General features: G+C 45.3%; 1 protein-coding gene across 1 annotated transcript in view; it reads left to right on the top strand.

Moving 5' to 3' along the window:
• The window catches only part of LOC109887079 (ryanodine receptor 2), a 307,522-nt gene that overhangs the window by 26,601 nt on the left and 259,374 nt on the right, over nt 1–21,547 (top strand). The window contains 6 exon segments of the mRNA XM_031820923.1: nt 2,631–2,764; nt 8,583–8,824; nt 13,784–13,976; nt 16,519–16,735; nt 17,366–17,470; nt 20,414–20,517. Coding sequence (XP_031676783.1) covers nt 2,631–2,764; nt 8,583–8,824; nt 13,784–13,976; nt 16,519–16,735; nt 17,366–17,470; nt 20,414–20,517 — 995 coding nt within the window.

Genomic DNA, 21,547 nt, shown 5'->3' with positions numbered 1-21,547 from the left:
CTTATATACTATAGACATACAGAATGGATGATCTCCTAGCTGTGTGGTGGACCTACCTTTTTAACAGAGATTATATACATAATGCACTATGAATCGTTTTTTCACTATTTGTTCACAATGAATTGTGATGATAAATGTGTGAGCAACACATTGCACCAGTGGGTCGGCTCTACCATTCCACTCTTTCATGATATTTCATTTAATGTTTCAATATTTCAGAGACACAAGTCCTGTTATTGATTTTTAGAAGAGGTATTCGTTTGGATGTGTTTATTTTTTTGAGATCTGAATCGATCTAACTATCTATGTAGCTAAAACCTCTTACCTGGGAATATTGAAGACTCATGTTAAAAGGAACCACCAGCTTTCATATGTTCTCATGTTCTGAGCAAGGAACTGAAACATTAGCTTTCTTACATAGCACATATTGCACTTTTACGTTCTTCTCCAACACTTTGTTTTTGCATTATTTAAACCAAATTGAACATGTTTCATTATCTACTAGAGGCTAAATTGATTTTATTGATGTATTAAATCAAGTTAAAATAAGTGTTCATTCAGTATTATTGATCTAACTATCTATGTAGCTGTATATCGTAGACGCAATACACAGCGAACAACTTAAGCGCTCAATAACTTTAATAATGTAATGTTCCCCTTGTTTTTTACATGATTAGATAATGGACCGACATTACTGAAAGGCTTGGTCATGTTGCCACGTCTAAATGATTGAAATGTCCTGTACTCTCTCTCCAGTGAGTAGTGTTGGGTGAGCCTTAATAAGTAGAACATGTCCTGTACTCTCTCTCCAGTGAGTAGTGTTGGGTGAGCCTTAATAAGTAGAACATGTCCTGTACTCTCTCTCCAGTGAGTAGTGTTGGGTGAGCCTTAATAAGTAGAACATGTCCTGTACTTTCTCTCCAGTGAGTAGTGTTGGGTGAGCCTTAATAAGTAGAACATGTCCTGTACTTTCTCTCCAGTGAGTAGTGTTGGGTGAGCCTTAATAAGTAGAACATGTCCTGTACTCTCTCTCCAGTGAGTAGTGTTGGGTGAGCCTTAATAAGTAGAACATGTCCTGTACTCTCTCTCCAGTGAGTAGTGTTGGGTGAGCCTTAATAAGTAGAACATGTCCTGTACTCTCTCTCCAGTGAGTAGTGTTGGGTGAGCCTTAATTAGTAGAACATGTCCTGTACTCTCTCTCCAGTGAGTAGTGTTGGGTGAGCCTTAATAAGTAGAACATGTCCTGTACTCTCTCTCCAGTGAGTAGTGTTGGGTGAGCCTTAATAAGTAGAACATGTCCTGTACTCTCTCTCCAGTGAGTAGTGTTGGGTGAGCCTTAATAAGTAGAACATGTCCTGTACTCTCTCTCCAGTGAGTAGTGTTGGGTGAGCCTTAATAAGTAGAACATGTCCTGTACTCTCTCTCCAGTGAGTAGTGTTGGGTGAGCCTTAATAAGTAGAACATGTCCTGTACTCTCTCTCCAGTGAGTAGTGTTGGGTGAGCCTTAATAAGTAGAACATGTCCTGTACTCTCTCTCCAGTGAGTAGTGTTGGGTGAGCCTTAATAAGTAGAACATGTCCTGTACTCTCTCTCCAGTGAGTAGTGTTGGGTGAGCCTTAATAAGTAGAACATGTCCTGTACTCTCTCTCCAGTGAGTAGTGTTGGGTGAGCCTTAATAAGTAGAACATGTCCTGTACTCTCTCTCCAGTGAGTAGTGTTGGGTGAGCCTTAATTAGTAGAACATGTCCTGTACTCTCTCTCCAGTGAGTAGTGTTGGGTGAGCCTTAATAAGTAGAACATGTCCTGTACTCTCTCTCCAGTGAGTAGTGTTGGGTGAGCCTTAATAAGTAGAACATGTCCTGTACTCTCTCTCCAGTGAGTAGTGTTGGGTGAGCCTTAATAAGTAGAACATGTCCTGTACTCTCTCTCCAGTGAGTAGTGTTGGGTGAGCCTTAATAAGTAGAACATGTCCTGTACTCTCTCTCCAGTGAGTAGTGTTGGGTGAGCCTTAATAAGTAGAACATGTCCTGTACTCTCTCTCCAGTGAGTAGTGTTGGGTGAGCCTTAATAAGTAGAACATGTCCTGTACTCTCTCTCCAGTGAGTAGTGTTGGGTGAGCCTTAATAAGTAGAACATGTCCTGTACTCTCTCTCCAGTGAGTAGTGTTGGGTGAGCCTTAATAAGTAGAACATGTCCTGTACTCTCTCTCCAGTGAGTAGTGTTGGGTGAGCCTTAATAAGTAGAACATGTCCTGTACTCTCTCTCCAGTGAGTAGTGTTGGGTGAGCCTTAATAAGTAGAACATGTCCTGTACTCTCTCTCCAGTGAGTAGTGTTGGGTGAGCCTTAATAAGTAGAACATGTCCTGTACTCTCTCTCCAGTGAGTAGTGTTGGGTGAGCCTTAATAAGTAGAACATGTCCTGTACTCTCTCTCCAGTGAGTAGTGTTGGGTGAGCCTTAATAAGTAGAAAGGCCTGGTGTTTATGTTTTATGTTTTATGTCCAATACCTCCTCCACTGTCAACAACATTAAGTTGCAGATTAGGCAATAATGTAGCCTACACTCTGAATGTTGTTGTTCCAACCAGCATCTGATCTGTATCATGGTCTGTTCTCTGTGTTAACCCAACAGGTTCTGGACGTGCTCTGTTCTCTGTGTGTCTGTCATGGCGTGGCCGTACGTTCCAACCAACACCTGATCTGTGACAACCTGCTACCTGGCAGAGACCTGCTTCTACAGACACGACTTGTCAACCATGTCAGCAGGTACAGCCTTCTTCCTCCACCTCCCCTAACCCAGACCCTAACCCTAACCCTAACCCTAACCCAAACCCAAACCCTAACCCTAACCCAAACCCTAACCCATACCCAAACCCTAACCCTAACCCAAACCCTAACCCAAACCCTAACCACAAGGTTAGGAGAGAGAGGTTGTTGTCCTGGCAGCGGGTCCATGGTGATATGAGTGCTACGGGGCAGTAATCATTTAGACAAGTTACCTTGGCATTCTTGGGCACAGGGACTATGGTGGTCTGCTTGAAACATGATGGTATTACAGACTGGATCAGGGAGAGGTTGAAAATGTCAGTGAAGACACTTGCCAACTGGTCAGCGCATGCTCACAGTACACGTCCTGGTAATCCGTCTGGCCATGTAGCCTTGTGAATGTTGACCTGTTTAAAGGTCTTACTCACATCGGCTACGGAGAGCGTGATCACACAGTCATCCGGAACAGATGGTGCTCTCATGCATGGTTCAGTTTTGCTAGCCTCGAAGCGAGCATAGAAGATATTTCACTCATCTGGCTCTCGTCACTGGGCAGCTCGCGGCTGGGTTTCCCTTTGTGATCCGTGATCGTTTGCAAGCCCTGCCACATCCGACGAGTGTCAGAGCAGTGTAGGAGGATTCCCTCATAGAACACTAGAGCCCTGGGCTCAATACAATCCACCAGTCAGCCGTTATGCTAATGTCTCTGACCTCAGTCTTTATATTCAGATGATGGTACATGGAAGGTGTATTGAATCACAGTACACTTGAGTTAGATGATATGATTGACAGTTGACAGTTCAATTGGCATTAGTCTGTTATCCTTTTCATGATTGGCTGTGGTTAGGATTGGTCAGTGGGTAACGTAGTATGTATGTAGAGTATGTATGGATTGGCCAGCTGGTGGATAGCGTAGTAAGTATGTATGGATTGGCCAGTGGGTAACGTAGTGTGTACTGTGCATTCGGAAAGTATTCAGACCCCTTGACTTTTTCCACATTTTGTTACAGCCTCATTCAAAAATGGATTAAATAGTATTTTCCCCCTCATTAATCTACACACAATACCCCATAATGACATCACAATACCCCATAATGACATCACAATACCTCATAATGACATCACAAGACCTCATAATGACATCACAATACACCATAATGACATCACAAGACCTCATAATGACATCACAATACCCCATAATGACATCACAATACACCATAATGACATCACAAGACCTCATAATGACATCACAAGACCTCATAATGACATCACAATACCTCATAATGGCATCACAATACCCCATAATGACATCACAATACCTCATAATGACATCACAAGACCTCATAATGACATCACAATACCTCATAATGACATCACAATACCTCATAATGACATCACAATACCCCATAATGACATCACAATACCCCATAATGACATCACAATACCCCATAATGACATCACAAGACCTCATAATGACATCACAAGACCTCATAATGACATCACAAGACCTCATAATGACATCACAATACCTCATAATGACATCACAATACCTCATAATGACATCACAATACCTCATAATGACATCACAATACCTCATAATGACATCACAATACCTCATAATGACATCACAATACCTCATAATGACATCACAATACCTCATAATGACATCACAATACCCCATAATGACATCACAATACCTCATAATGACATCACAATACCTCATAATGACATCACAATACCTCATAATGACATCACAATACCTCATAATGACATCACAATACCTCATAATGACATCACAATACCTCATAATGACATCACAATACCCCATAATGACATCACAATACCTCATAATGACATCACAATACCCCATAATGACATCACAATACCTCATAATGACATCACAATACCCCATAATGACATCACAATACCCCATAATGACATCACAATACCTCATAATGACATCACAATACCCCATAATGACATCACAATACCTCATAATGACATCACAATACCCCATAATGACATCACAATACCCCATAATAACAAAACAAAAACAGGTTTTTAGAACTTTTTGCAAATGTTTACCTGAATAGAAATATCTCTGCTCTGTGCTAACAACAGCAGTCAAGCACCACTACCTACTGGAGAGCCCTTCATTGTCTACACCCATTCACACCTTGTTAAGCCCATGTCTTTAAGGATTGATCTGAGCGCTCTGTGCTAACAACAGCAGTCAAGCACCACTACCTACTGGAGAGGATTGATCTGAGCGCTCTGTGCTAACAACAGCAGTCAAGCACCCCTGTAAAGTCCTTTATTATACACAGATTCTAAATAGCTATTGAAAACAAAAGTGTATTTTGTGGTTGTGACCCAGAGCCTCTTGACCATTTATTTTGGGACTGTTCTTACGTCAGAAGATAATTGGAGTGAGTTAGAATATTTTATTTTAAAGAAACGACTATTTCATGTTAATTTGTAAGACTCTGTCTCTCTCTGATAGGATGTTTCATTTTGATCCAAATGATATGGACCCTGATTTAGTTTTCATTGGTTGGTTGGTTTTGATCCAAATGATAGTTTTCATTGGTTGGTTTATTTATTTCAAATGATAGTTTTCATTGGTTGGTTTATTTATTTCAAATGATAGTTTTCATTGGTTGGTTTATTTTGATCCAAATGATATGGACCCTGATTTAGTTTTCATTGGTTGGTTGGTTTTGATCCAAATGATAGTTTTCATTGGTTGGTTTATTTATTTCAAATGATAGTTTTCATTGGTTGGTTTATTTATTTCAAATGATAGTTTTCATTGGTTGGTTTATTTTGATCCAAATGATATGGACCCTGATTTAGTTTTCATTTGGTTGGTTTATTTTTCAGGACAGATTCTTTATCCATCAAATGAGGTGGGAGGAGAACAAACACCTCTTCACATTGTTTAAGATCATTTCAAAATAATATTTAAATTCTATCAGTAAAAACAAGACGCAATACATACAAAAAATATAGAAATATTGAGAATGTCTCGATATGTAATATGATTTATGTTTATCCTGTTTGTATACAGTGGCAAGAAACAGTATGTGAACCCTTTGGAAATATCTGGATTTCTGCATAAATTGGGTCATACAATTTGATCTGATCTTCATCTAGGTCACAACAATAGACAAACACACTCTGCTCCCCAGCCTTCCTCCTCTCTGTCACAGTCTGCTCCCCAGCCTTCCTCCTCTCTGTCACAGTCTGCTCCCCAGCCTTCCTCCTCTCTGTCACACTCTGCTCCCCAGCCTTCCTCCTCTCTGTCACAGTCTGCTCCCCAGCCTTCCTCCTCTCTGTCACAGTCTGCTCCCCAGCCTTCCTCCTCTCTGTCACACTCTGCTCCCCAGCCTTCCTCCTCTCTGTCACAGTCTGCTCCCCAGCCTTCCTCCTCTCTGTCACACTCTGCTCCCCAGCCTTCCTCCTCTCTGTCACAGTCTGCTCCCCAGCCTTCCTCCTCTCTGTCACAGTCTGCTCCCCAGCCTTCCTCCTCTCTGTCACAGTCTGCTCCCCAGCCTTCCTCCTCTCTGTCACAGTCTGCTCCCCAGCCTTCCTCCTCTCTGTCACAGTCTGCTCCCCAGCCTTCCTCCTCTCTGTCACACTCTGCTCCCCAGCCTTCCTCCTCTCTGTCACAGTCTGCTCCCCAGCCTTCCTCCTCTCTGTCACAGTCTGCTCCCCAGCCTTCCTCCTCTCTGTCACAGTCTGCTCCCCAGCCTTCCTCCTCTCTGTCACACTCTGCTCCCCAGCCTTCCTCCTCTCTGTCACAGTCTGCTTAAACTAATAACACACAAACAATTATATGTTTTCATGTCTTTATTGAACACACCGTGTAAACATTCACAATGCAGGGTGGGGAAAAGTATGTGAACCCTTGGATTTAATAACTGGTTGACCCTCCTTTGGCAGCAATAACCTCAACCAAACATTTTCTGTAGTTGAGGATCAGACCTGCACAACGGTCAGGAGGAATTTTGGACCATTCCTCTTCACAAAACTGTTTCAGTTCAGCAATATTCTTGGGATGTCTGGTGTGATCCGTTCTCTTGAGGTCCTGCCACAGCATCTCAATCGGGTTGAGGTCAGGACTCTGACTGGGCCACTCCAGAAGGTCAGGACTCTGACTGGGCCACTCCAGAAGGTCAGGACTCTGACTGGGCCACTCCAGAAGGTCAGGACTCTGACTGGGCCACTCCAGAAGGTCAGGACTCTGACTGGGCCACTCCAGAAGGTCAGGACTCTGACTGGGCCACTCCAGAAGGGCAGGACTCTGACTGGGCCACTCCAGAAGGTCAGGACTCTGACTGGGCCACTCCAGAAGGTCAGGACTCTGACTGGGCCACTCCAGAAGGTCAGGACTCTGACTGGGCCACTCCAGAAGGTCAGGACTCTGACTGGGCCACTCCAGAAGGTCAGGACTCTGACTGGGCCACTCCAGAAGGTCAGGACTCTGACTGGGCCACTCCAGAAGGGCAGGACTCTGACTGGGCCACTCCAGAAGGTCAGGACTCTGACTGGGCCACTCCAGAAGGTCAGGACTCTGACTGGGCCACTCCAGAAGGTCAGGACTCTGACTGGGCCACTCCAGAAGGTCAGGACTCTGACTGGGCCACTCCAGAAGGTCAGGACTCTGACTGGGCCACTCCAGAAGGTCAGGACTCTGACTGGGCCACTCCAGAAGGTCAGGACTCTGACTGGGCCACTACAGAAGGTGTTTTGTCTTCTGTTGAATCCATTCTGTTGTTGATTTACTTCTGTGTTCAGGGTCTTTGTCCCGTTTCATCACCCAACTTCTGTTGAGCTTCAATTGGCGAACAGATAGCCTTACATTCTCCTGCAAAATGTCTCGATAAACTTGGGAATTCATTTTTCCGTCGATGATAGCAAGCAGTCCAGGCCCTGAGGCAGCAAAGCAGCCCCAAACCATAGTGCTCCCTCCACCAAACTTTACAGTTGGGATGAGGTTGATGTTGGTGTGCTGTGACTTTTTTTCTCCCCCATGTGTGTTCCTTCCAAATGACTCATCTGTAGTTCCATCTGTCCACAGAATATTCTGCCAGTAGCGCTGTGGAACATCCAGGTGCTCTTCTGCAAGCTTCAAACCACTGCTGTTTTTTGGACAGCAGTGGTTTCTTCCGTGGTGTCCTCCCATGAACACCATTCTTGTTTAGTGTTTTACTCGTCAACAGAGATGTTAGCATGTTCCAGAGATTTCTGTAAGTCTTTAGCTGACACTCTAGGATTCTTCTTAACCTCATTGAACATTCTGCGCTGTGCTCTTGCAGTCATCTTTGCAGGGCAGCCACTCCTAGGGAGAGTAGCAACAGTGCTGAACTTTCTCCATTTATAGACAATTTGTCTTAGTGGACTGATGAACGTCAAGGCTTTTAGAGATACTTTTGTAACCCCTTCCAGCTTTATGCAAGTCAACAACTCTTAATCTTAGGTCTTCTGAGGTCTCTTTTGTTCGAGGCCTGGGTCACATCAGGCAATGCTTCTTGAGAATAACAAACTAAATTTTTTTGAGTGTTTTTTTATAGGGCAAGGCAGCTCTAACCAACATCTCCAATCTCATCTCATTGATTGGACTCCAGGTTAGCTGACTCCTGACTCCAATTAGCTTTTGGAGAAGTCATTAGCCTTGGGGGGTTCACATACTTTTTCCAACCTACACTGTGAATGTTTAAATTATGTATTCAATATAGACGAGAAAAACAACATTGTTCCAGTATTGAACTTTAACCGACATTAACCCCTTGTTATCCTTCTTCCCACATGGCAGCATGAGGCCTAACATCTTCCTGGGTGTGAGTGAAGGCTCCGCCCAGTACAGGAAATGGTATTATGAGCTGATGGTGGACCAGGTGTTACCCTTCGTTACGGCCGAAGCCACACATCTCAGAGTGGGCTGGGCCACCACGGACGGCTACCAACCCTACCCCGGGGGAGGAGAGGGCTGGGGGGGAAATGGGCTCGGTGACGACCTGTACTCCTACGGCTTCGATGGCTTGCACCTGTGGTCAGGTGAGATGGCTAGTCTGTTATATTCACCTGTACTCCTACGGCTTCGATGGCTTGCACCTGTGGTCAGGTGAGATGGCTAGTCTGTTATATTCACCTGTACTCCTACGGCTTCGATGGCTTGCACCTGTGGTCAGGTAAGATGGCTAGTCTGTTATATTCACCTGTGGTCAGGTGAGATGGCTAGTCTGTTATATTCACCTGTGGTCAGGTAAGATGGCTAGTCTATTATATTCACCTGTGGTCAGGTGAGATAGCTAGTCTATTATATTCACCTGTAGTCAGGTTAGATAGTTACTATATTATATTCACCCGTAGTCAGGTTAGATAGTTAGATAGTTACTATATTATATTCACCTGTAGTCAGGTTAGATAGTTACTATATTATATTCACCTGTGGTCAGGTTAGATAGTTACTATATTATATTCACCTGTGGTCAGGTTAGATAGTTACTATATTATATTCACCTGTAGTCAGGTTAGATAGTTACTATATTATATTCACCTGTAGTCAGGTTAGATAGTTACTATATTATATTCACCTGTAGTTAGGTTAGATAGTTACTATATTATATTCACCTGTAGTCAGGTTAGATAGTTACTATATTATATTCACCTGTGGTCAGGTTAGATAGTTAGATAGTTACTATATTATATTCACCTGTAGTCAGGTTAGATAGTTAGATAGTTACTATATTATATTCACCTGTAGTCAGGTTAGATAGTTACTATATTATATTCACCTGTGGTCAGGTTAGATAGTTACTATATTATATTCACCTGTAGTCAGGTTAGATAGTTAGATAGTTACTATATTATATTCACCTGTGGTCAGGTTAGATAGTTACTATATTATATTCACCTGTAGTCAGGTTAGATAGTTACTATATTATATTCACCTGTAGTCAGGTTAGATAGTTAGATAGTTACTATATTATATTCACCTGTAGTCAGGTTAGATAGTTAGATAGTTACTATATTATATTCACCTGTGGTCAGGTTAGATAGTTAGATAGTTACTATATTATATTCACCTGTAGTCAGGTTAGATAGTTACTATATTATATTCACCTGTAGTCAGGTTAGATAGTTACTATATTATATTCACCTGTGGTCAGGTTAGATAGTTAGATAGTTACTATATTATATTCACCTGTAGTCAGGTTAGATAGTTAGATAGTTACTATATTATATTCACCTGTAGTCAGGTTAGATAGTTACTATATTATATTCACCTGTGGCCAGGTTAGATAGTTACTATATTATATTCACCTGTAGTCAGGTTAGATAGTTAGATAGTTACTATATTATATTCACCTGTGGTCAGGTTAGATAGTTAGATAGTTACTATATTATATTCACCTGTAGTCAGGTTAGATAGTTACTATATTATATTCACCTGTGGTCAGGTTAGATAGTTACTATATTATATTCACCTGTGGTCAGGTTAGATAGTTACTATATTATATTCACCTGTAGTCAGGTTAGATAGTTAGATAGTTACTATATTATATTCACCTGTAGTCAGGTTAGATAGTTAGATAGTTACTATATTATATTCACCTGTAGTCAGGTTAGATAGTTACTATATTATATTCACCTGTAGTCAGGTTAGATAGTTAGATAGTTACTATATTATATTCACTTCAGGTTAAATAGTTACTCTAGTCCTCTGATCTAGTGTGATGTGAGTGGGCTACCTAGTTTGAGTTGTGTGGGTAGTGAGACACAGGGAGAAGGGTGTAATTGAGTGTTGACAGAGGGGTAATGTTCACCCAGAATGCTGTGTGAGGGGGTAATGTTCACCCAAAATGCTGTGTGAGGGGTAATGGTCCCCCAGAGTGCTGTGTGAGGGGGTAATGTTCACGCAGAATGCTGTGTGAGGGGTAATGGTCCCCCAGAATGCTGTGTGATGGGTAATGTTCCCCCAGAATGCTGTGTGAGGGGTAATGTTCACCCATAATGCTGTGTGAGGAGTAATGTTCACCCAGAATGATGTGTGAGGGGTAATGTTCCCCCAGAATGCCGTGTGAGGGGGTAATGGTCCCCCAGAATGCTGTGTGATGGTTGGGAGGTTGAGAGGATGTTTCTTGGGTTTGGAGCTGAATATCTCACGTTGGAGAATATGGTCGTGTGTCACAAATGGCTTCCTGTTCCCCACTTCTGCACAGAGCCCTGTGGTCTAGACGTGTGCTGCAGGCATGTCTGTAGTGTCCAGAGCGTAGAGATCCTGTAGGAATAATGCAGAGTGTTTGCTCCCTTTGAAAGAGAGGCTGAGGAGGTGAATATTCATGTTGTTGCATCAGGCTGCAGTGTATGAAGCCATATATATACTACACTTGGCTGCCTGTTGGTTATTTCACGTCGCTGTCAATTTTACTGCAAAGGCAGCAACAAACACACACACACGCACACACACACACACACACACACACACACTCCCTGCTTCTTGACAGGGGTCATCAAATATCAGATCTGACTTTTATTGATGTCCTTATATGCAGTGGAATAGTGAATCGTTGGGTAGTGAAAAACAATTATGTTGGTTTCCAAGGCAACTCTGTCTGTTACACTGGGTCTGTGTGTGTGTTGTTTAGAAATATGTTCTCTCATCTACCCTTCCTCCCTCTCTCCCATACCCCCCTTTTTCCTCTCCTCTACCACCTCTCTCCTCTCCTCTACTCCCTCTCTCCTCTCCTCTACCCCCTCTCTCCTCTCCTCTACCCCCTCTCTCCTCTCCTCTACCCCCTCTCTCCTCTCCTCTACCCCTCTCTCCTCTCCTCTACCCCCTCTCTCCTCTCCTCTACTCCCTCTCTCCTCTCCTCTACCCCCTCTCTCTCTCCTCTCCTCTACCCCCTCTCTCCTCTCCTCTACCCCCCTCTCTCCTCTCCTCTACCACCTCTCTCCTCTCCTCTACTTCCCTCTCTCCTCTCCTCTACCCCCTCTCTCCTCTCATCTACCCCCTCTCTCCTCTCCTCTACCCCTCTCTCCTCTCCTCTACCCCCTCTCTCCTCTCCTCTACTCCCTCTCTCCTCTCCTCTACCCCCTCTCTCCTCTCCTCTACCCCCTCTCTCCTCTCCTCTACCCTTCCCTCCCTCTCTCCTCTCCTCTCCTCTACCCCTCTCTCCTCTCCTCTACCCCCTCTCTCCTCTCCTCTAACCCTTCCTCCCTCTCTCCTCTCCTCTCCTCTACCCCTCTCTCCTCTACCCTTCCTCCCTCTCTCCTCTCCTCTACCCCCTCTCTCCTCCTCCTCTACCCCCTCTCTCCTCTCCTCTACCCTCTCTCTACTCTACCCCTCCTCCCTCTCTCCTCTCCTCTACCCCCTCTCTATTCTCCCCTTCCTCCCTCTTTCCTCTCCTCTCCTCTACCCCCTCTCTCCTCTCCTCTACCCCCTCTCTCCTCTACCCCTCTCTCCTTCTCCTCTCCTCTACCCTCTCTCTCCTCTACCCCTCTCTCCTCTCTCCTCTCCTCTACCCCTCTCTCCTCTACCCCCTCTCTCCTCTCCTCTACCCCTCTCTCCTCTCTCCTCTCCTCTACCCCCTCTCTCCTCTACCCCCTCTCTCCTCTCCTCTACCCCCGTCTCTCCCTCCTCCCTCTACCCCCCTCTCTCCTCTACCCCCTCTCTCCTCTCCTCTACCCCCTCTCTCCTCTACCCTTCCTCCCTCTCTCCTCTACCCTTCCTCCCTCTCTCCTCTCCTCTACCCCCTCTCTCCTCTACCCTTCCTCCCTCTCTCCTCTCCCTACCCCCTCTCTCCTCTACCCTTCCTCCCTCTCTCCTCTACCCTTCTCCCTCTCTCCTCTCCTCTACCCCCCTCTCTCTCTACCCTTTATCCCTCTCTCCTCTACCCTTACTCCCTCTCTCCTCTCCTCTACCCCCCTCTCTTCCTCTACCCTGCCTCCCTCTCTCCTCTCCTACCCCCTCTCTCCTCTACCCTTCCTCCCTCTCCCTCTCCTCTACCCCCTCTTCCTCTACCCTTTATCCCTCTCTCCTCTACCCCTTACCCCTCTCTCCTCTCCTCTACCCCCTCTCTCCTCTACCCCTTCCTCCCTCTCTCCTCCTCCTCTACCCCCTCTCTCCTCTACCCTTCCTCCCTCTCTCCTCTACCCTTCCTCCCTCTCTCCTCTACCCTTCCCCCCTCTCTCCTCCTCTACCCCCTCTCTCCTCCTCTACCCCTCTCTCCTCTACCCCCTCTCTCTTAACCCTCTCTCCTCTACCCTTCCTCCCTCTCTCCTCTACCCTTCCTCCCTCTCTCCTCTACCCTCCCCCTCTCTCCTCTCCTCTAACCCCCTCTCTCCTCTACCCTCTCTCCTCTACCCCCCCCTCTCCTCTACCCCCTCTCTCCTCTACCCTTTCCTCCCCTCTTCTCCTCTCCTCTACCCCCTCTCTCCTCTACCCCCTCTCTCCTCTACCCTTCCTCCCTCTCTCCTCTCCTCTACCCCTCTCTCCTCTCCTCTACCCCCTCTCTCCTCTACCCTTCCTCCCTCTCTCCTCTCCTCTACCCCTCTCTCCTCTCCTCTACCCCTCTCTCCTCTCCTCTACCCCCTCTCTCCTCTACCCTTCCTCCTCTCTCCTCTCCTCTACCCCTCTCTCCTCTCCTCTACCCCTCTCTCCTCTCCTCTACCCCCTCTCTCCTCTACCCCCTCTCTCCTCTACCCTTCCTCCCTCTCTCCTCTCCTCTACCCCTCTAACCTCTCCTCTACCCCTCTCTCCTCTCCTCTACCCCTCTCTCCTCTACCCTTCCTCCCTCTCTCCTCTCCTCTACCCCCTCTCTCCTCTACCCTTCCTCCCTCTCTCCTCTCCTCTACCCCTCTCTCCTCTCCTCTACCCCTCTCTCCTCTCCTCTACCCCTCTCTCCTCTACCCTTCCTCCCTCTCTCCTCTCCTCTACCCTTCGTACATTTCTCCCTCCCTCTCTCCATCTACTTCCCTCCCTCCCCCTCCTCCCTCCTCCCTCTCTCTCAGGCTGCATCGCCAGGACAGTGAGCTCACCCAATCAACATCTCCTCCGTGTGGATGACGTGGTCAGCTGTTGTCTGGACCTCAGCGCTCCCAGTATATCCTTCCGTATCAACGGTCAGCCCGTCCAGGGGATGTTTGAGAACTTCAACTCTGACGGACTGTTCTTCCCTGTAGCCAGCTTCTCCGCTGGGGTCAAGTGAGTGCTCCTCAACCAACCAATCAATCAATAAATCAATCAAAATGATCAATCATTGGGTTTCGTCTGACCCTTTTGACCTCTCGTAAGTGTTTGTTTTAGCAGCCGGCCTACATGTAGCTCTAACATGTCCCACCCACGCTCAGTATATTATGCTGAGAGTATGCAAGGTCGAGTTAGAACAAATGGTTGAACCTCTTATTTCTGTTTACAGTGACCTACAGTAGGGGGTCCGAAATTATTGACACCCTATATAAAGATGAGCAGAAATAAATTATTGACACCCTATATAAAGATGAGCAGAAATAAATTATTGACACCCTTTATAAAGATGAGCAGAAATAAATTATTGACACCCTTTATAAAGATGAGCAGAAATAAATTATTGACACCCTATATAAAGATGAGCAGAAATAAATTATTGACACCCTATATAAAGATGAGCAGAAATACATTATTTAAATACTGAGCTACATTGATATTGAAAAGATATTTTGTTTAACAAGTTTTTTTTTTTCTCTCAAAACGGTAGGGGGTCATAATTATCGACACCCCTATTTTCAAATCAAATCAAATCAAATCAAATTTTATTTGTCACATACACATGGTTAGCAGATGTTAATGCGAGTGTAGCGAAATGCTTGTGCTTCTAGTTCCGACAATGCAGTAATAACGAACAAGTGATCTAACTAACAATTCCAAAAAAAACTACTGTCTTATACACAGTGTAAGGGGATAAAGAATATGTACATAAGGATATATGAATGAGTGATGGTACAGAGCAGCATAGGCAAGATACAGTAGATGATATTGAGTACAGTATATACATATGAGTATGTAAACAAAGTGGCATAGTTAAAGTGGCTAGTGATACATGTATTACATAAGGATGCAGTCGATGATATAGAGTACAGTATCTACGTATGCATATGAGATGAATAATGTAGGGTAAGTAACACCTCACCTTGCGAGGATAACGCCACTGTGCCTTTTTCTAGAATGTTTCATGAGTTGAACACATTAGGAGGGATCTTAGACCACAGATACATGTTTCATGAGTTGAAGAACACATTAGGAGGGATCTTAACTCTTCTCCTTCTTCTTCTTCTCCTAATCCGTTTTCTCCTTCTTCTTCTCCTAATCCGTCTTCTCCTTCTAATCCTTCTTCTCCTTCTTCTTCTTCTCCTAATCCTTCTTCTTCTAATCCTTCTTCTCCTAATCCTTCTTCTTCTAATCCTTCTTCTCCTAATCCTTCTTCTCCTTCTTCCTCTTCTTCTAATCCTTCTTCTCCTTCTTCTTCTCCTCCTAATCATTCTTCTTCTTCTCCTCCTAATCATTCTTCTCCTTCTTCTTCTCCTAATCCTTCTTCTCCTTCTTCTTCTTCTTCTAATCCTTCTTCTCCTTCTTCTTCTCTTAATCCTTCTTCTAATCCTTCTTCTCCTAATCCTTCTTCTTCTTCTTCTTCTTCTTCTTCTTCTAATCCTTCTTCTTCTCCTTCTTCTTCTAATCCTTCTTCTTCTTCTCCTAATCCTTCTTCTTCTAATCCTTCTTCTTCTTCTCCTAATCCTTCTTCTTCTAATCCATCTTCTCCTTCTTCTTCTTCTTCTTCTTCTTCTTCTTCTTCTTCTTCTTTCTTCTTCTTCTTCTAATCCTTCTTCTTCTTCTTCTTCTTCTAATCCTTCTTCTTCTTCTTCTTTCTTCTCTTAATCATTCTTCTTCTTATCCTTCTTCTTCTTCTTCTTCTCCTTCTTCTTCTTCTTCTTCTCTTAATCATTCTTCTTCTAATCCTTCTTCTTCTTCTCCTTCTTCTTCTTCTTCTCTTTCTTCTAATCCTTCTTCTTCTTCTCCTTCATCTTCTCCTTCTTCTTCTTCTTCTTCTTCTTCTTCTTCTCTTTCTTCTAATCCTTCTTCTTCTTCTTCTCCTTCTTCTTCTTCTTCTTCTCTTAATCCTTCTTCTTCTAATCCTTCTTCTTCTAATCCTTGTCCTTGTCCTTCTTCTTCTCCTTCTTCTTCTTCTTCTTCTCTTTCTTCTAATCCTTCTTCTTCTTCTTCTTCTTCTTCTTCTTCTCTTAATCCTTCTTCTTCTAATCCTTCTCTTTCTTCTAATCCTTCTTCTTCTCCTTCTTCTTCTCCTTCTTTTTCTTCTCCTTCTTCTTCTTCTTCTTCTTCTTCTTCTTCTTCCCTTTCTTCTAATCCTTCTTCTTTTTCTTCTTCTTCTTCTCTTAATCCTTCTTCTTCTAATCCTTCTTCTTCTAATCCTTCTTCTTCTCCTTCTTCTTCTCCTTCTTTTTCTTCTTCTTCTTCTTCTCTTAATCCTTCTTCTTCTAATCCTTCTTCTTCTAATCCTTCTTCTTCTTCTTCTTCTTCTTCTTCTTCTTCTTCTTCTCTTTCTTCTAATCTTTCTTCTTCTTCTTCTTCTTCTTCTTCTTCTTCTTCTTCTTCTTCTTCTTCTTCTTCTTCTTCTTCTTCTCTTTCTTCTAATCCTTCTTCTCCTTCTTCTTTTTCTCCTTCTTCTCCTTCTTCCTCCTCTTCTTTCCTCCAGAGTGCGTTTCCTGCTGGGTGGTCGCCAAGGAGAGTTTAAGTTCCTGCCCCCGCCGGGCTACGCTCCGTGTTTCGAGGCTGTGCTACCCAGGGAGAAGCTGAGAGTGGAACACAGCCAGGAGTACAAGGAGGACCACAGTGAGACCAGGGATCTACTGGGTCCCACCATCACCCTGTCCCAGGCTGCCTTCACCCCTACACCTGTTGACACCAGCCAGGTGGGTAAAGAAAACCCTTTACTATACTGTGTCATGGTGGGTGTCAACTCTACTTTAACGAGTAAACAACTGACAGGGGCTAAGGTCAATTGAATAGCCTCCCTTGCCTCAGTAGTTAGCCCAGATCTACTTTATCTAGTCAACAACTAACAGGGGTTAAGGTCAACTGACTAGCCTCCTTTGCCTCAATAGTTAGCCCAGATCTACTTTAACTAGTCAACAACTAACAGGGGTTAAGGTCAATTGACTAGCCTCCTTTGCCTCAATAGTTAGCCCAGATCTACTTTATCTAGTCAACAACTAACAGGGGTTAAGGTCAAGTGACTAGCCTCCTTTGCCTCAATAGTTAGCCCAGATCTACTTTAACTAGTCAACAACTAACAGGGGTTAAGGTCAAGTGACTAGCCTCCTTTGCCTCAATAGTTAGCCCAGATCTACTTTATCTAGTCAACAACTAACAGGGGTTAAGGTCAATTGACTAGCCTCCTTTGCCTCAATAGTTAGCCCAGATCTACACTAGTTATAACAAAGTGAAGTCCCAGAACAACAACCTCTGTCCCCATGTACTGTGTGGGTAATGCTTCTGGCCAATGGCATGGACTTCCTGTGTATCATGTGTTGTGGTTTCAGGTTGTTCTGCCTCCTCACCTGGAGAGGATCAGGGAGAAGTTGGCAGAGAACATCCATGAGCTGTGGGTGATGAACAAGATTGACCTGGGCTGGACGTACGGAGCTGTGAGTACACACGTGCACGCTCACACAAGCACGCATGGTCACACGTGCACGCTAATGATGCGCGGGTCAGCTGTTTGTTCACCCGCACCTCCTGAAATGTCTAATAACCCATCCACAATGGTTTAGAACTGCGTAAAACTTGCTCTAAAACTGAAACATTTTTGGGGAATTGCAGGAAATAAATTGCAGGAAATAAACTTTTTATTTTTTATTTTCTCTCCGCCGTCAAGACGGGGGGTCATTACATTTGTAATGTAATACATCATAGAATGACATCAGTTGGTTTTCTCTTTCATCTTTCATCTCTGCTGCTCTAGAGCAGCAAGGGGTTAGACTGCCCTGTAGGGGGTTAGACTTCCCTGTAGGGGGTTAGACTGCCCTGTAGGGGGTTAGACTGCCCTGTAGGGGGTTAGACTGCCCTGTAGGGTCGTAGGGGGTTAGACTGCCCTGTAGGGGGTTAGACTGCCCTGTAGGGTTGTAGGGGGTTAGACTGCCCTGTAGGGGGTTAGACTGCCCTGTAGGGTTGTAGGGGTTAGACTGCCCTGTAGGGGGTTAGACTGCCCTGTAGGGGGCTAGACTGCCCTGTAGGGGTTTAGACTGCCCTGTAGGGGGTTAGACTGCCCTGTAGGGGGTTAGACTGCCCTGTAGGGGTTAGACTGCCATGTAGGGGGTTAGACTGCCCTGTAGGGGGTTAGACTGCCCTGTAGGGGTTAGACTGCCCTGTAGGGGGTTAGACTGCCCTGTAGGGGGTTAGACTGCCCTGTAGGGGATTAGACTGCCCTGTAGGGTTGTAGGGGTTAGACTGCCCTGTAGGGGGTTAGACTGCCCTGTAGGGTTGTAGGGATTAGACTGCCCTGTAGGGGGTTAGACTGCCCTGTAGGGGGTTAGACTGCCCTGTAGGGGGTTAGACTGCCCTGTAGGGTTGTAGGGATTAGACTGCCCTGTAGGGGGTTAGACTGCCCTGTAGGGGGTTAAACTGCCCTGTAGGGGGTTAGACTGCCCTGTAGGGGGTTAGACTGCCCTGTAGGGTTGTAGGGATTAGACTGCCCTGTAGGGGGTTAGACTGCCCTGTACGGGGTTAGACTGCCCTGTAGGGGTTAGACTGCCCTGTAGGGGTTAGACTGCCATGTAGGGGGTTAGACTGCCCTGTAGGGGGTTAGACTGCCCTGTAGGGGTTAGACTGCCCTGTAGGGGGTTAGACTGCCCTGTAGGGGGTTAGACTGCCCTGTAGGGTTGTAGGGATTAGACTGCCCTGTAGAGGGTTAGACTGCCCTGTAGGGGGTTAGACTGCCCTGTAGGGGGTTAGACTGCCCTGTAGGGGGTTAGACTGCCCTGTAGGGTTGTAGGGTTTAGACTGCCCTGTAGGGGGTTAGACTGCCCTGTAGGGTTGTAGGGATTAGACTGCCCTGTAGGGGGTTAGACTGTCCTGTAGGGGGTTAGACTGCCCTGTAGGGGGTAGACTGCCCTGTAGGGGGTTAGACTGCCCTGTGGGGTTGTAGGGGGTTAGACTGCCCTGTAGGGGGTTAGACTGCCCTGTAGGGGGTTAGACTGCTCTGTAGGGGGGTAGACTTTTGTTTTTTACCTTTATTTTACTAGGCAAGTCAGTTAAGAACAAATTCTTATTTTCAATGACGACCTAGGAACAGTGGGTTAACTGCCTGTTCAGGGGCAGAACGACAGATTTGTACCTTGTCAGCTCGGTGATTTGAACTTGCTACCTTCCGGTTACTAGTCCAACGCTCTAACCACTAGGCTACCCTGCCCTCTAGGGGGTTAGACTGCCCTGTAGGGGGTTAGACTGCCCTGTAGGGTTGTAGGGGGTTAGACTGCCCTGTAGGGGGTTCGACTGCCCTGTAGGGGGTTCGACTGCCCTGTAGGGGGTTTGACTGCCCTGTAGGGGGTTAGACTGCCCTGTAGGGGGTTAGACTGCCCTGTAGGGGGTTAGACTGCCCTGTAGGGTTGTAGGGGGTTAGACTGCCCTGTAGAGGGTTAGACTGCCCTGGGGTCGAAAAGTTGAAACATCGGTCAACGTTGTCTTGAGCAAGGCACTTAACCTTCATTGGCTCCAGGGGTGCTGTTCTACTCTGCATGTGAAAATGAAACGTTTAATTGTATATTTTTTTTTTACCCGGTCAGTGTCTTCTCAGGCCTCGGTCACCACCTATCAGACAGGGGTGGGGTGACTGCTACAGCCATTAGTGACACCGCGGGAAGTCCTGGAGCTAAGCTGGTTATCCTCTACCACTGACAGTCAACATATCCCTGTCGGTTTAGACATATCCCTCCACTAAACAGAAACAGTTCATGCGTGGGATACTGCCAGTCTCTCAGGGCCTCTCTTACCCCCAGCAGGTAGTTGAGGATTCAGATAATGCTGTTGTGTTGCAGGTACGGGACATCAACAGATAATTTTGTTGTGTTCCAGGTATGAAGTAACAACATATAATTTTGTTGTGTTCCAGGTACGGGACAACAACAGATCATGGTGTTGTATTGCAGGTACGGGACAACAACAGATAATGCTGTTGTGTTGCAGGTATGGGACAACAACAGATCATTTTGTTGTGTTGCAGGTACGGGACAACAACCGATCATTTTGTTGTGTTGCAGGTACGGGACATCAACAGATAATGCTATTGTGTTCCAGGTTCGGGACAACAACATATAATGCTGTTGTGTTCCAGGTTCGGGACATCAACAAATAATGCTGTTGTGTTCCAGGTTTGGGACATCAACACATAATGCTGTTTTGTTCCAGGAATGGGACAACAACAGATAATGCTGTTGTGTTCCAGGTTCGGGACAACAACATATAATGATGTGGTGTTCAAGGTCCGGGACATCAACAGATAATGCTGTTGTGTTCCAGGTACGGGACAACAACAGATAATGCTGTTGTGTTCCAGGTACGAGACAGCAACAGATAATGGTGTTGTGTTGCAGGTACGGGACGATAACAAGCGGCAGCATCCTTGTCTGGTGGAGTTCTCCAAGCTGCCTGAGCAGGAGAGGAGCTACAACCTACAGATGTCTCTGGAGACTCTCAAGTAAGTTACCACCCTGGATACTCTTGCTGCTGGGTACAATCCCTAGTTACCACCCTGGATACTGTTGCTGCTCGGTACAATCCCTAGTTACCACCCTGGATACTGTTTCTGCTGTGTACAATCCTTAGTGACCACCCTGAATACTATTTTCGCTGGGTACAATCCCTAGTTACCACCCTGGATACGGTTGATGCTCGTTACAATCCCTAGTTACCACCCTGGATACTATTCCTGCTGGTTACAACCCCCAGTTACCACCCTGGATACTATTCCTGCTGGTTACAACCCCCAGTTACCACCCTGGATACTGTTCCTGCTGGGTACAATCCCTAGTTACCACCCTGGATACTGTTCCTGCTGGGTACAACCCCCAGTTACCACCCTGGATACTGTTCCCGCTGGGTACAATCCCTAGTTACCACCCTGGATACTGTTCCCGCTGGGTACAATCCCTAGTTACCACCCTACACACCCATCCTACTGGGTATAATCCCTAGTTACCACCCTGAATACTGTTCCTGCTGGTTACAACCCCCAGTTACCACCCTGGATACTGTTGCTGCTCGTTACAATCCCTAGTTTATTTAATTTATTTATTTATTTTATCTTTATTTAACCAGGTAGGCAAGTTGAGAACACATTTATTTAACCAGGTAGGCAAGTTGAGAACAAGTTCTCATTTACAATTGCGACCTGGCCAAGATAAAGCAAAGCAGTTCGACAGATAAAACGACACAGAGTTACACATGGAGTAAAAACAAACATACAGTCAATAATGCAGTATAAACAAGTCTATATACAATGTGAGCAAATGAGGTGGGAAGGGAGGTAAAGGCAAAAAAGGCCATGATGGCAAAGTAAATACAATATAGCAAGTAAAATACTGGAATGGTAGTTTTGCAATGGAAGAATGTGCAAAGTAGAAATAAAAAAATAATGGGGTGCAAAGGAGCAAAATAAATAAATTAATTAAAATTAAATACAGTTGGGAAAGAGGTAGTTGTTTGGGCTAAATTATAGGTGGGCTATG

Source organism: Oncorhynchus kisutch, unplaced genomic scaffold (genome assembly GCF_002021735.2).
Source record: "Oncorhynchus kisutch isolate 150728-3 unplaced genomic scaffold, Okis_V2 scaffold3741, whole genome shotgun sequence".
NCBI classification, from domain to species: domain Eukaryota; kingdom Metazoa; phylum Chordata; class Actinopteri; order Salmoniformes; family Salmonidae; genus Oncorhynchus; species Oncorhynchus kisutch.
This window is presented reverse-complemented; position numbering and strand designations above follow the sequence as displayed.